The sequence below is a fragment of the Boleophthalmus pectinirostris genome, unplaced genomic scaffold (assembly GCF_026225935.1).
Source record: "Boleophthalmus pectinirostris isolate CB_2022bp ecotype Guang Dong unplaced genomic scaffold, ASM2622593v1 HiC_scaffold_5, whole genome shotgun sequence".
Classification (NCBI taxonomy): domain Eukaryota; kingdom Metazoa; phylum Chordata; class Actinopteri; order Gobiiformes; family Gobiidae; genus Boleophthalmus; species Boleophthalmus pectinirostris.
In genome coordinates this window covers 10,567,159-10,583,612 of record NW_026571404.1, presented here as the reverse complement: position 1 = coordinate 10,583,612, position 16,454 = coordinate 10,567,159, and the positions used below count along the sequence as shown (strand labels likewise).

Below are 16,454 nucleotides of genomic sequence, written 5' to 3'. Positions count from 1 at the left end.
TATCACCTAATGACCATCAAACAGCACAAGGTCAAACGGCCCATCGAAACCACTTTAGAGACGAGGACGGTTATGATGGGAGCATGTGACTGTGTGAACTCCACTTATACTCGTGTTTTGAATGTGAGTTTGAACGTGAGGTGTGATTTTTGACACTTAGTTAAACCCTGATCAATGTTACTAATGTCGTACATATAAGATGCATAAGTTCGTATTAATTAGAATAGTTATAATTAGTTTAGGTTAAAGCGTGTATACCAGGTTGGTCTACTCATTATACTAAAACACAGTTTAACTCATTATAATTAAGGTTTTTCTATAAATGTTAAACTTTTTTTTTTTTTTCCAATTTGTCATTTTGTAGGTCTCAGATCAGTAAATCATGGTCATTTCATAACGTTTACCTTCAACCATAACGTACGTTGGGCTAAAACTCCTATAATATACACAGAAATTCTTACAAACAAAACAGAAACAAACAAAAATGTAAGAAAACACCTTTATTTTGATCAAATCTTGCTTAAAATATTGGAAAATGTGTTACTTTTGTGTAAATTGTGTTGCTATTTGGACAGAATTTTCCGTAGTGTGAGGTTATCAAAATGAGACTCTCTAAAAATAACTTTCTACTTCCTGTAATTTTCAATCTTTTTTTTATTTTTTTTTTTTTTTTTATTATACAGGTACTATGTTCAATTCAGTTTTATTTTATAATTTTTTTTATTTATATATTTTTTATTATAATCCCACAAAGGCATACATTTATACGTATATCTAAATATGTTCATCCAGTTGACATTTATATTATATTATATTATATTATGTATGCCAATATGTGTTTACTGTCTTATTACTTATTTATTCCACCAAATGAAATGAAAATGAAAAAAATCATCAGACACATTTTATTAAAACTTAAAAATCACATTTAAGATAGTTATTAAGTGTAATATATACATGAATATCCATAGTGACACTGTCTTTTTTATTATCTTTAATTATTTATTGCTACCTTTGCACTGAACAAGGACTGCCCTTAATTAAAATGACAAATAAAGACAAAAATGTATTATATTTAAAGGAAGGATTCAGTTAATATCAATACAAATGGCAGTACAGTGTAAAATACTCACAGAACTACAGTGAGGATGTGATGTTGTTGAGCATTTTAATAGTAGTTTGGATGAAGTTGCTTTTGCCTAATGGACAAATGTTATTATTCTCATACTTATTAGTATTAGTATTAGTATTAGTATTAGTAGTTGTAGTATTAGTAGTAGTAGTAGTAGTAGTAGTAGTATTAGTAGTATTAGTAGTATTAGTAGTATTAGTAGTAGAAGTAGTATTAGTAGTAGAAGTAGTATATATTTTTTTCCTTTTTTTTTCTAGTTTATAGGTGCACTGTGGAGGGTCCGCCACCTCTTTGTCTCCTTGGAAATGTTATTACTTTGTCTAGAATGTTCATAAATATATGATCAATATGCATAAAAATATCGTGATATCATATCGTCAAAAGTCTCACAATAATATCACGGGCTGTCACAATATATCGAATCACAAGTTCCTTTACATAAATGCATGGTTTTATAGTAGCAACAGCTTATAAACATCAAAAACTACATGTCCCATGATTCATTTCAGCGCAGAAAACATGATGATATATGTTTTTTACTTGAATTCTTGGGATTATGATGGAAATAATTCACACCAAAATCTTTTTGTAGGGTATTTTAAAAGCAAAAAAGTGTTCAAAATATCTTCATACAGTATATATCTTCAAAATATTGCAATAAATATCGTACCGTGAGATGTATATTGTGATAATATCATACCGTGAGATTTGGATATTGTTACATCCCTATTGGACATACTTTTATTTTTATATTGTGGGTTACATTAGTTGAAAATTTAAAATACAAAACCTTTCACCACTTTTTTTTTTCCTCAAATCATTTTTAGTAATTAGTAATATTCATCAGATTTCAGTAATGATATTAAAGCTCATTTATTACGCAAAATTGACTCTTGTGAGCTTTATAATGAGTTTTTTGATAATGTTGCCTCATCAAAAATATACCTGGAGTTGTGTTTTGTTTCTTTCACATATGAGTGATGCTTTATTTTTGGTCTGTGTGAGTGTGTGAATGACAAAAACGCAACTCCAGGTAAGTTTGTGATGAGGAAACAACATTATAACAGAGATCAGAGTCACACGAGCCCTTTAATAAGTGAAATTGAATATGTTAGTGGTTAGTTGTTGTATGGTAAAACATTGAAAACTGTACAGCTCACTGATAAACCACTATCTGTGTATTGCTGATTTGATAAAAGAGTTTTACACTGTGAGACAAGGCTGTGCTGTCAATATTTACTCTATTGATTTCTGACTTCTGTTTTAATTCTTCTTCACTCTTCACAGTCATCTGATAAGACTTAACCCCAAACACAGGAGGCATTGCGAGCTGCTGAATGCTGATCAATCAACAAAGGTAATATCTGGTCCACACTTCTGTAAAAAGCTGAAAGGTATTAGCAGCACAAGCCCATCACGGTCTTTTGTTATTCACAGCTCCTCTCTGTTGCACTGATTAATGACAAGCTGCTTACGTCCCTCTCCTCTAAACGTTTAACATGTCCAGGCCAAACAACAGCGGCACTGCAGTGAACTTTGAACTTAAAGGTGCGTTGAGCAACTTTTCTGGTGGAGGGTCCGTCACCTGCTTGTCTCCATGGAGATGTTATTGTTATCGCTTTGCCTGGAGTGATCCACAACTAACATATGTTCATTAGACGTGTTTCTTCAGAGCCGCACCTCCTGCTACATTCTCTGTGTATTTGGAATTAGTCGAGTTGTGCGAAAATAAATCTAAAATGTGTTTACTGTATTTACTATAAGTCGCTCCGGAGTATAAGTCAATATAACCAAAATACTGTGATATCATATCATCAAAAGTCTCACAATAATATCGTGGACTGTCACAATATATCAAATCACAAATTCCTTTGCTTAAATACTTTTTTTTATAGTAGGAACAGCTTATAAACATAGAGAACTACATATCCCATGATTCATTTCAGTGCAGACAACATGAAGAAATATGTTTTTTTTATTGAATTCTTGGGATTATGAAGGAAATAATTCACACCAAACTATAAGTCGCACTTTTTGGGGGAAATTTATTTTATAAAATCAGAGACCAGGAACCGACATTTCATCTTGAAAGTCACGTTATAGTAATAACAATAGAACAGAGAACAACAGACTGTTAACGTCACATATGAACAGTTCTTCAGATAAACTATAACATAAACAACAGAACAGAACAAGTTTAACAAACTCTCCATCTCACTCCAAATCACTAAATCCATTAAATTCTTCATCCTCAGTGTCACTTCTGAGCAACTCCACGACCTCCAGAGGTAAACAGAGCGTCACTTCCTCTTCTGTGTCGCTGTCGTCAGACTCAGCATCAGTTCCAGTTAGAATTATTCCGGCCTTTCTGAATCCCGACAGGATGGTTTCGGTGTCACTGAAGTCCAGGGTTGGTCGATCCATCCAGTGGTGGATGGACAAAGCTGTTACATAATGCACCTTTAATGAATCGATAATCATAACAATTCTAATTCAACATTTATGAATGTTTTATAAATGAGTAATAATTTTGTCCATTTTTAAATTATTATTAAACACCTGAAGAACTATAGACTACATTACAGGTCAGATCTGTGGAGAGGCGACCCTATTCACAAAGACAATTATTGTGTTTTTGAGAAATAGGCCTTATTCATGGAGCTGCTTGGTTGTATAAAGAGGGCTGATGTGTGCAATAGTCTCATATAGAATAGTGAACACAGTGCCATGACGCCATATATATACTGTATATACTGCAGTCTGTCACATTTTCTTTCAGGTTTGCACCATTTGGGAAAAAATACAACTCAGATTTTTGTTTGATGTTTCAATTTTTACTGAAGTATTGAATTTGAGCTTTGATTTTTTGATAATATATGTAAAAACTCTGACTGAGATATGAACTGATAAACTAATACAAGACCCTCATGCACTTCAGAACATGTGTGTAGTGTTGTAAACTACAGGTACAACGTGATTTTCCCATGAACAGACAGGTTATTTAGTTCTTTGATTGTTATATATTGTGCAGGATCACACATTTGAGTCTTCATCTAGATTCCGGGCAGTGGTCGGTTTTGAGCAGACGGCTCCTGAAAGTCCTCTCCCTAAACCTGAACAAATCTCATCAGATCACACAGGCTCTTATCAACAGTGGAAGTTACTTAACTCTGAGTCGACCACCAGTGATAAAAAGGCAAATAAACTGAAGTAAAACTGTGTAAAAGAGTAACTTACACTGTTATCTCACAAAAAGCACTTTACCGAGTACAGTTAGTCCAAAACTCTGCAGCATGACTTTTAACAGGAACCAAAAGGACACAGCACATTACCCCAATCCTTGCGTCTTTGCACTGGCTTCATGTTCATTTTAGAGTTGATTTCAAGATTTTATTGTTTGTTTTTAAAGCTTTGAATGGACTGGCCCCACAGTATGTCTTGGTTCTCATCCAAATTTCTACCCCCGTGTGCACTCTGAGGTCTGAGGTCCAGCTCCAGCTCTTGGTGCCTAAAACGAGACTTAAAACCAGGAGGGACAGGAACTTCTCTGTGGTTGTCCCCAAACTCTGAAACACTCTGCTCCTCCACGTCCGAACAGCTCCCACAGTCTTGTCTTCAGACCCACTTTTATTCTCTGGCTTTTAACACCGCGTGAGTTGTGTGGTCCTCTGTGTTTTTTATTTATTTTTTATGTATTTTTACTGGTTTTATTTATTGTTTGCTTTTCTATGATTTTGCTCTTATTTTATTTTACTGGTTTTATTATTTTAAGACTAGTATGATTATTTTAGTAGTTTATTTTAATCATTTTATTATTGTTGTTTGTGCAGCACTTTGGAAACTGTTTGTTTGTGAAATGTGCTATAGAAATAAAGTGGATTAGATTGGTTATTCAGTATAAAGTCAAAGGGCTGACACATAAACGCGCCTCTCTGGTCTGAACGGCGAACAGTAGTAAAGCTGAATTTAACTGAATTTATTTGTTTGGAGGATAAGCCCCTCGAGATGTCCCGCCATCTCGTTTTCGAGGGGGTCCTCATAAATACAACGACAAAAGATAGAAACAGTAGGGCAGACAGTAGGAGACATAAATTCAAATAAGCATCAAAACAACAAAATCAACACAACCACAAACACACACACACTCACACACTCACTCACGCTTGACTGTTTGACACATAATAAAACAAATTTGAAAAAAAAAAAAAATAATAATATAATAATAATAATAATAATATAATAATAATATAAAATAAATATATAAAAATAATAAAATAATAAATAAAAATAAAAGAGAGTTCAAAGATAATCACAGAATACAACAAGATGAACAACAAAATTCAACAAAATTATCAAAAACAATTACACTAAACAAAGCTTTGCGTATGTGATGAGTAACAAAAGCATTCCGTAAAACAGTATTCTTTTTTAAGCACAGGCATATGGACCACGGGCTGGACCATCGTACTTGGCCGTTGCCTACTGATGACCCCCGACGTAGAGGAAACAACAATTTATGTGGGTCAATAATTATCACACACAACTATGTCTGCAGTATTAGTAGTCATGTACTGAAAATACATATTCTGACTTCTACTAACTACTAATTTGGAGTAACTGAATTCCAGTGCATTTACTTTTTCATTTGTTGGTATTCAGAATAGAGTTACATTTCTAAAATCAAAGGAATACTTGTCGGTACTTTGATCACTCCAGTTTCAGCTTCAAACTATGCAAAATTTGTGAGGAAAATATAAAACACTTGTCTGATCAGCGATAAAAAAAATACATAACAAATCTGAAGTTGAGTTTAATCCATGTTGCGTGTTTATACTATAATATAAATGCAACTCTGTGTGAAAGTATTGAAAGTATTCCCAATAGTGTGACTGGACCATGTATCAGAATATCTTATAAAACACATTTTAATGAAGGTATCTGTATTCTTTAAAAATTTGTGGACATTGAGAAAAAATGTCACAGCCCAAAAGCAAGCAGAGGAAATGGTGGACTCTTATAAATACTTGGACCGTGTTTGATTCCTTCCTAAGGTTTGATCAGAACACCGAGCACACAAAACGAGGACAACGTGACCCTTGATGTGTAACCTTAACTCTTTTAATGTGTCATCCAACTTGTTAAATTATTTCTTTATCGAGAGTTTGCCAGTTTTAGTTAGTTTGTATTAGTTGGTTTTATGGGTTATCTGAGAAAGAACAGTTTGACCCATGTTGTGAAAGTGTGTGGCAAAATCAGTGGTGCTCAGATGGAGGACTTGGCCTCTGTGTGGCTCCGAAAAACTAAGACCAAACTGACCATGACCATGTGCTCCGCTCGCAGTTTGTGCCTCTGGAAAGCGATGCGTCATCCCACAACAAAAAAAACAACAGCGACGCCAAATCTTTTATTCCTTCTGCCGTAAAAACTTTTAAATGGAAAGTAAATGTGTGTATTTATGTGTCCCTAATGCACTGAGGTTTGATGTATGGTGTGTGTTGCATGTACATGATTTTTATTTATTTTTTAGCACAACCAGAGAACCTTTGGGATTAATAAAGTTGTTCATTGATTGTTTAACTCATAACATTTTCAAAGTATTCTTCCCATCCCTGTTAGTAGTACAGTGAGGAACATATTTTTTCCTGTTTTTTAACAACATTGTGGAATATGTTTTGGGGATTATCTTGCTTTAGTGGCGTAAATTAGTTTCAGTTTTATCGTTTATCATGTATTTTCTTGCACATATTGTATGTATGAGCGGAGGATGTAATTATTAGACAATGCTTAGGGTGATCACGACAAAAGGTTGGGACTCACTGCCTTAATTCATAATTTTAATAACTTCTTAATCAAGTTAGTTTAGATGTAGAACCTGCATAACATAGACATTTGCCTTGAGTGGCTTAGCTCACAGGGAACACAGCCAAATGTGAAATCACAGGGCGTCGTTGGGATTTGCACTTTCACAAACAAACGTTATTAATTCATCAAATTTAAAGGGAAAGGTTCTTTGCATTCACACATTAACACACACACGTAATTAAACCTGGACTTGAACAGGACTGGACTAGACTGGGAACAAACCAAACACAAACACACCCTGAATGTCTGTGACAGAGTTACAGTGCTGCAGGGAAAACAACCAGAGATAAAATCTGACACAGGCTCACTGAACAGGGATAGGTCTGTTTTATTTGAAGTGAACATTTGTCTGCTCATTATCATAAACTGTGGAGCGTTCACTGAAACATTACAGTTTGGAGACACAGTAGTAGTAATATCACTGTTTCTGTGTTTGTTTCTGTCCCATTTACTTCACTTTATCATTCAGGCAGTTTAATTTCATAAAGCTGGTCACACAGAGGAATGTTTATCTGATTAAGTGAATTTCATTCCATCAGTCCATTGTGCCTCTGCATAGCAACCAGACATACTAACATAATAACCAGAGAAGGGAAGTACATCTAGTGACATTTTCTTACTTATATAACTTTTTTTTTTTTTTTTTAAAGAAATTGTACTTTTCTAGCAGCATGTTTACATAGTTTGAGTAGTAGGCTTACTTTTCCCACTTTACCTACTTTTTTTAAACTCTTAATTTATTTCTTGGATCACTACTTTGTACTTCTGCTTGAGTAATATTATTTTAAAGTAACGTTACTATTACTTACTTAACTCACTACTACTTTTCATTATTTGACTCTGGAGCCTCCTCATCAGCGTTGGGGAGTAACAGATTACATGTACCGGAGGTATGTAATCAGAGTACAAATTATGAGTAACTGTATTCGGTTACAGTTACTGTTTCAGTGAGTGGTAATTGGATTACAGTTACTTTGTTAAAATAAGTGGATTACATGGTGGTATTTTCCTGTTTTCACATTATTATTATTATTTTATAATATTATATATAATAAAATATAATATAATTCCACTCATTGCTGGAAACTAAACCAGGTCTAAACCAGGACTAAACCAGGTCTAAACCAGGACTAAAGCAGGACTAAACCCAGATCTAAACTACATCTAAACCAGGTTTAAACCAGGACTAAACCAGGACTAAAACCAGGTCTAAAGTAGATCTAAACTAGATCTAAACCAGGTCTAAACCAGGACTAAAACTAAGTCTAAACTAGATCTAAACCAGGACTAAAACCAGGTCTAAACTAGATCTAAACCAGGTCTAAACCAGGACTAAAGCAGGACTAAACCCAGATCTAAACTACATCTAAACCAGGTTTAAACCAGGACTAAACTAGGACTAAAACCAGGTCTAAAGTAGATCTAAACTAGATCTAAACCAGGTCTAAACCAGGACTAAAACTAGGTCTAAACTAGATCTAAACCAGGACTAAAACCAGGTCTAAACTAGATCTAAACTAGATCTAAACCAGGACTAAAACCAGGTCTAAACTAGATCTAAACTAGATCTAAACCAGGTCTAAACCAGGACTAAAACTAGGTCTAAACTAGATCTAAACCAGGACTAAAACCAGGTCTAAACCAGGTCTAAACTAGATCTAAACCAGGACTAAAACTAGGTCTAAACTAGATCTAAACCAGGACTAAAACCAGGTCTAAACCAGGTCTAAACCAAGACTAAAACCAGGTCTAAACTAGATCTAAGCCAGGACTAAAACAGGACTAAAACAGGATTTAACAGGACTAATCCATGCTGCGCGGACATGTCTCCTCCTCTTCTATCAATAATATTTTTAAGTATCCTGGTCTTTGCTTCTCTACAGCAAATCAAGTAATCCAAAGTATTCAGATTACATTACTCACTTTAAGTAATTTAATGGATTATGTTACAAACTACATTTTGGACTATGTAATCTGTAGGGGAATATGTTTTAAAAGTAACCTTCCCAACACTGCTCCTCATCGTGTTTAGAGTTTCACACAGAGTCATTTTAACACAGTCCAGCCTCTGTGTCTGTGCAGGTTTGGCTGTTGTGAGTTACCCGGTCACATTTGACTGCGACACCAGCAGCTCGGCGCCGACTCCACCGCAGCAGCAGACATGGCTAAAAGCGATGTAACGAACTACTTCAGGAGATCCAGTGTGTTTTGGATGAGCGTTGTTACAGTGTCTATGGGCTTTTTCACCGTAAGTTTATCATTTTAAACGCGTGAGGATTAAATCGAGTGAAGAGTTTCGCTCATCATCTCCACTTTGCTCCAGGTGGTGTCGCAACAAATAGCGTCCGGTTAGAGAGTTGACGCCACGAATGCACTTTTTAGACACAAATTGCTGGTCATTGTTTGCTATTTTCAATTTTTTTTATCTATACACATCGTAATACAAATAATAATTGTATATATATTTTTATTTTATATGAACGAGCTCGGTTTAAGTGACGATGAGCCCGAAGTAAACGTGCAAATGTGTGTAACTAGGCAACAGGTCAAAGTACGCTCATAAATATTGATAACCTGATCTTATCTTTAATTAAAAACAACTTTTCATGCATTTTGTTAATAATAATTAACATGTAGTATTGTTATAATTGTTCACCAATACGCGTATGGCACAGCCTCTCCTGATAATTACGATATCGACTTGTACTAGTTTAATAAATAATATCTGTATCGATTTTGGAGCTCAGTATTTATGTTCTGTAATTTTTCTTTGCAGTAGTGGGAAGATTTTATTTATTTATTTTATGTAATACCAAAAAAGCTGTACAGTGTTGAAAATATAACTTATATGACTAATTATTATTATTGCTTAATTCTAAGGACGTAACAATAACCAAAATATCGTGATATCGTATCGTCAAAGTTCTCACAATAATATCGTGGACCATCACAATACATCAAATTACATGTTTCTTTGCTTAAATGAAGAGTTATAGTGCAGCAATAGATTAAAAAAAAAAAAAAAAAAAAAGACGGAGAGGACTACATAGACCATGATCCTTTGCTCCATTTCAGTGCAGACTACAATAAGAAATAACAGTTCTAAGCACTCTTAAGTCTTGTCAAGGCATTTTAAGAGGAAAAAGTAGCATATTAACAGTTTGAGCTTTTTAGCCTCCACAAAATATCGCAATAAATATCGTACCGTGAGAGTTAGATATTGTTACACCCCTTATCGTGAGCCTCCCAAACATATCGTGAACTTTCCCACGATATCGCAATAAATATCGTATCGTGAGACTTGGATATCGTTACACTCCTACTTACTTCTGCTATACCTTTGTTGCTGCTCATGCTTTTTAATGATGTGTTTACTGGCATTGATCTGCTTGATTGTTATTGTGTCAGTAACATAAAATAGCTTTAATATTATTGTTTATTGCAGTAGCTGTATCTCTATAGCAATATATCAGGCTTCAAAATGTATTATAATTACAGCTCTGCTTTGAAAAGAGAAGGCAGTGCTTTAGCTTACCTGATATTATGGTTTTCTAATCATAGTAGTAGTCTAAATTAACTTAATTGAAATGCTCTTTCATTCTGTTTGTCAATGAAAAGAATACTTAACTTTTACATTTGATTTCCTTCCTTTCCTCCCTGTTATTTTCCCTCACGAAACCTGCTAGAATATTCTGGCGTTTCCCCAGAGCCTACGTTATTCCTACATAACAGGGTCGTTATGATATGTCGTTCATCATTACTGTGTTTGTATCCAGGAGTAGGGCTGGGTATTATTAAGAAGTTGCCGATACGATTGCGATACATATCTCAATTTGGGATGTGCAAAAATATCGATATATCGTATTGTTTAATGTGATGATACAGTATCAATATCGTGGGCTGCTGTATCGATATATCACCAAGAGTATTTTTGTTGTATTTTACTTAATTATTTTGTTACAGAGCTACAGTTTTTTTTGCTTGTTTAGTGAAAGGAAACTCATTTATGCGACACATTTGACATTTTCACAGTTTTAAGGATTAAAATGGATGCATTTCATAGGAACTTTGCTCAAGAAGTGGTTTAATAAAGACTTTTATTATCACAGCCATCATTTAGCCATTATTTTTATTGAACTGTATCAAATCGATTAGAAATGTATCGTATCGAATCGTATCAAAACATCACTGTATCGAGATATGTGTTGTATTGGCAACTTCTTAATTATACCCATCCCTAATTTTAATAGAGCGAGCTTTCGATTCAGTACGATATACTTCAAATCCATTCGATACGATCCAATAAAAAATAAAGGCTAAATCATGGCTGTGATTCTAAAAGTCTTTGTTAAACCACTTCTTGTGCAAAGTTCAAATGAAACACAAACATTTTAATCATCAAAACAGTGAAAATGTCAAATGTGTTGCACAAATGAGTTTCCTTCCTCTGAACAAGCAACAAAACTGTAGTAATAAAATACACCAAAAAATACTCTTGGCGATATATCGATACAGCAGCCCACGATATCGATACTGTGCCATCACATTAAACAATACGATATATCGATATTTATGCACACCCCTATCCAGGACGAATCTGTTTTTGACATTTAACCGTACATAAACAGCAGCACAGTGTGTTCAGAGGCTTTTGTTTAACACATGGACACATTGGACCTACATGTTTGTTTAGTCTGACAAAGCAGCGTGAGGCTCCGAGCCGCACTGGCGACACATCACGGCTCTCAAAATTAGGGCTGTAGTGGATTCAAGAAATTTTTAGTCGACTGAAGTTGGACTAGTCAGATGAGGTTCATTTGTTCTTCTGATAATTTATGTTATTGGTTTCTTTTTCAGACCAAGAGTTTGTAACATGTATGATGGGATGAAAACAGAACCCAATAACGTGAAGATGGACTAAACACGGGGGCCTTGGCAAAGCTCTCAAAACCCAAACTTCACTCACAATCTTACTACTCACACCTTGTATTTATATAAAAACAGATTAAAGTGCCTATGCCTACATGTTTTGATGATTCTCTCTGCAAATCAAGAAGCAATCTGTGAAGAAAAGTTGAAAAATATGTTGAGGATTTTGAAAACAAATCGATGACATTACAAAAGGACAATTCTATCCAAAAGTTCGGCATAATTTAGGTGTTTTCTTAAATAATAATCAAACTAGACAAACTTTTTTTTTCTTAAATATAACGATCTTATATTTTAGTCAAAGTCACTTGAAACTTGTGAATCATGAGTTTTAATCATGAGTTTTAAACACCCAAAATACCAAATCTACAAGTCACTCACTCACTAACTTCTCCTTCCTGTTGTTTTCCCATATAAATCCTCAGTCTAAATAAATGTATTAATAGATTCAATTAATCGACTAAACAACTAAAGGCCTATTTCTGAAATGTGCCTTTACTTTGGGATACTGCTTCTACGTTTAAAGATCATGTTTCAAATGAATCGTGACCTTAACATAACGAGTGTCATGTGATCTGGACCCACAAATTGTGGAAACCAGTGCAACATTCATGTGATAAAACCAAAATCCAGCAGGGGACTTTTGGTATTTAACTTTTTCCCGAGGGCTGGGAACAGATTAACCACCAGATTTAGTCTTTAACATTTTATTTGTTGTTAGAGTTAGTGTTCTACCACTGTGATTGCTTTTTGCTTTTAACTATAGATGAATGATTCTGGTAATATTTGTAATTGCAATTTTTCAGACAAACTTTGTCCAGAAGCGTTAATATTTGAGTAAATATTGAAATATGAACGGCTAAACTAATACAACAACGACATGCATTTCAGAGCATGTTCATAAAGCTCTAAACTACAGACTTTTCAGATGAAAAGACTAAAATGATTGCTGTCTATTTTGATTTAATTCTAATCCCAGCCCTTCTACTACCATGTTAGAGTATTGTATTTTAACATTTTAGTGATGAAATGCAAAACAGAGCAAGTTTTACCCTTTAATTAAGTACTTACTAAGCTTATCTACAACTATTTGTTCATTTTGAATTAAGTTTTGTTCTTTCTTTATTGAGGCTAATTCATTTGTAATTATCATACAGTGGCAATGGGTTAATATTTGTAAACATTTATTCTAAAACTGTATTTTCTTATGACTGAACATGTGTAAATAAACTGTAAATTGCTGTGTTAATGGACATGTTTCTGTTCCAGTGCACCGTGTACGCTCCAGAGGTGATCCCCTACGATAAACTGGGCCCATTTGGCACTTTCACCAAATACCTGGTGGATAACCACGCTGATATCCTGTACAAAGGGTGAGTCTTATGTACTAAAGCTGCACGACGTGAGAAAAAGATACAATATTCGATTACTATGTTTTATACTGCGATAATGATATTATTCTGATATTTTAAGCTTTTTTCCACAGTGAGTTTGGTTCATTTAAAATGAAAAATGCAGAATCATTCAGTCATATTTGTTTTCCCTCTCCCTTCTTGTTATGTTACTTCCTCTTGCCATGTCAGTAAAAGCGTGTGGTTTGGAGCAGAGTTCAGACTTTAACAGAAGCCAAATGTCTTCCTCCAAATGCATAGACTGTATATAAAAATGGACATAGCAAACCTGCATGTCCAGCGTTACTCAAACATGTGTGAATGAAATTAAACACAACTCTGGGTATGTTTTTGATGAGGTAACAGCATTTTAACATGAATTAAAGATCACATGAGTCAATTTTGCATAATATTGGACCTTTAAGAAAGTGTGGCACCATTCAGACAAGAAAAAATATATTCATATAATCCCTAGATACAGTGCACTTTTGGTTTGATACAATGTATTTCAAATCATTTTGATACGGTTGACTAAAAAATAAAGGCTAAATCATGGCTGTGATACTAAAAGTCTTTGTTAAACCACTTCTTGAGCAGAGTTCATATGAAACACAAACATATTAATCATCAAAACAGTGAAAATGTCAAATGTGTCGCATAAACGAGTTTTCTTTCCTCTAAACAAGCAACAAAACTGTAGCGCTGTAACAAAATAAACTGTACAAAAAATCCTCTTGGTGATATATCGATACAGCAGCCCACGATATCGATACTGTATCATTACTTTAAACTATACACGTTTTTGCACACCCGTTAGTATTGACCATCAAAAGACTCTGGATTTTGTTGTTTGCCTTAGACAAACTATTTCCTTTTGATTTAGATTCATTTGTGCAGCCCTTTTAATACATAGTGTTTTCTAAGTTACAAAAGTTGATCTATAGACCACAAAGGCATTTCCTGAAACAGTACAAGGTTTCCTGTTAGTTATTTGAACATTAATCATGTGCTAACAGCTGTCATTCACATTGCATTTGAAACATTATTGCACTAAGGAGTCGCCTCGTTCACACATCGTTGCTGACGCTCAAATGCAAATCCCAAGTCCAGTAGATCACATGACTTCTGGAGGAAAGAGCTGTTGAGGCTTTGATGGAATTAGATATTCACAGTTTATTGTAAATTGACTTTGACTTTGGCATAAGCTGTTGTTACATTAATTATGCAAGTTTCACTTCACTGTTTGTTTGGGATATTAATCATTTGAATGTTTTTTCAGATGGTGGGCTGCCTTTGCGATCCACGTCTTTGAGGCAGTGTATTCACAGAAGGTTTGCAGGTAAGGCCTCTGTCCAGCAGAGGGAGCTGTTGTAATTTTATCCGACTATTATTCTCCATACAAATGTCTAAGAAAACATAAAACTCAACATAGAAACATAGAAATCAAAGTGTTTTAGGAATTAACATTTCAAAATCAGTTACGAGAAAAGATTTATTATTACTGAAGGTTGAGACAAAGGACTAGGTGACTACTGTAGGACTGAACCAGGACTAAACCAGGACTAAACCAGGACTAATCCAGGACTAATGACTGAACAGGACTGAACAGGACTGAACCAGGACTGAACCAGGACTGAACCAGGACTAAACCAGGACTGAACCAGGACTGAACCAGGACTGAACCAGGACTAAACCAGGACTAAACCAGGACTAATCCAGGACTAATCCAGGACTAATCCAGGACTGAACCAGGACTGAACCAGGACTGAACCAGGACTGAACCAGGACTGAACCAGGACTGAACCAGGACTAACCTAGGACTACACAGGACTACACTAGGACTACACCAGGACTACACCAGGACTACCAGGACTACCAGGACTATACCAGGACTACACTAGGACTACACCAGGAGTACCAGGACTACACAGAACTACACCAGGACTACACCAGGACTACACCAGGACTACACCAGACTACACCAGGACTACACCAGGACTACACCAGGACTACACCAGGACTACACTAGGACACTAGGAGTATACAGGACTACACTACCAGGACTACACCAGGACTACACCAGGACTACACCAGGACTACACTAGGACTACACTAGGACTACACTAGGACTGACCCAGGACTGACCCAGGACTTTTTTTTTGCCAGTGGCAAAAAAACACAAACAAACAAACTGTAAAGTGCTTTGGGTGTCTTTGTCTTGTCTTGTATATATATTTTGATATTGATAAGTGTCTTTCTTTTTCTGTTGCAGTGACAAAGGGATCCACGGCCTGACCGCTCGCCTGCTTTGGTTCGGTCAGACCTTCCTGTTTGGATTCGCGTCTCTCGGCATCCTCCTCAAGTTTGACCCCAAACGCCCCAAACACCACTGACTCCCCCAGACAGCGCCCCCTACACAATAACACACAAACTACACAATAACACACAAACTACACAATAACACACAAAACACACAAACGACACAATAACACACAAACTACACAATAACACACAAACTACACAATAACACACAAACTACACAATAACACACAAACTACACAATAACAGACAAACTACACAATAACAGACAAACTACACAATAACACACAAACGACACAATAACACACAAACGACACAATAACACACAAACGACACAATAACACACAAACGACACAATAACACACAAACTACACAAACCAGGAACAATCACCTCTGCCTTACACACTAACACAAAAAACTCTTTAACTTTTCTAATAACGTTTCAGCAGATTTCATTCCAAGTATTTTTCTTACAATTATTTTTAAATACTGTTAATATATTTGAAGGAATTTATTGCTTATGTTATGATCAGTAGTTGTGACTGATGTTAATATGCAACGGTTTTCAGTTTACACGACAGGCGATGGGTTTGGGAACGCGGTGCTTTTTTTATGTAAGAAATGAATTTATGAAAGTGTTTTGATTTCATTGGAGTGGATACTGGGTGAAGTGAAAATAAAACTTTAAACTTACACTGAAATACGTTTTGTTGATTAATGTATCTTACTTTAATCATAGAAAAATATTGAATTAGATCAACGTTTATTGGATGAAGAAGGAGTATTTGGAGTGAGGCGATGAAGGCTGAGGAGCAGGTAAA

General features: G+C 35.1%; 1 protein-coding gene across 1 annotated transcript; it reads left to right on the top strand.

Moving 5' to 3' along the window:
- The first annotated feature begins 9,103 nt into the window (after positions 1-9,103).
- On the top strand, positions 9,104-16,334 carry tmem254 (transmembrane protein 254). The gene is made up of 4 exons (XM_020935759.2): positions 9,104-9,242; positions 13,193-13,296; positions 14,594-14,653; positions 15,587-16,334. The coding sequence occupies exons 1-4, from the start codon at positions 9,156-9,158 to the stop codon at positions 15,705-15,707; spliced, it is 372 nt and encodes a 123-aa protein (XP_020791418.1). The 5' UTR covers positions 9,104-9,155; the 3' UTR covers positions 15,708-16,334.
- The last annotated feature ends 120 nt before the right edge of the window (positions 16,335-16,454 follow it).

What these genes read in the sequence shown, in the direction of transcription:
- tmem254 (XM_020935759.2), top strand. Translation starts at nt 9,156, where the DNA reads ATGGCTAAAAGCGATGTAACGAACTACTTCAGGAGATCCAGTGTGTTT. An exon ending in GCTGATATCCTGTACAAAGG is followed by an intron (nt 13,297 to 14,593) that starts GTGAGTCTTATG and finishes ATGTTTTTTCAG; the next exon opens with ATGGTGGGCTGCCTTTGCGA. An exon ending in TATTCACAGAAGGTTTGCAG is followed by an intron (nt 14,654 to 15,586) that starts GTAAGGCCTCTG and finishes TTTCTGTTGCAG; the next exon opens with TGACAAAGGGATCCACGGCC.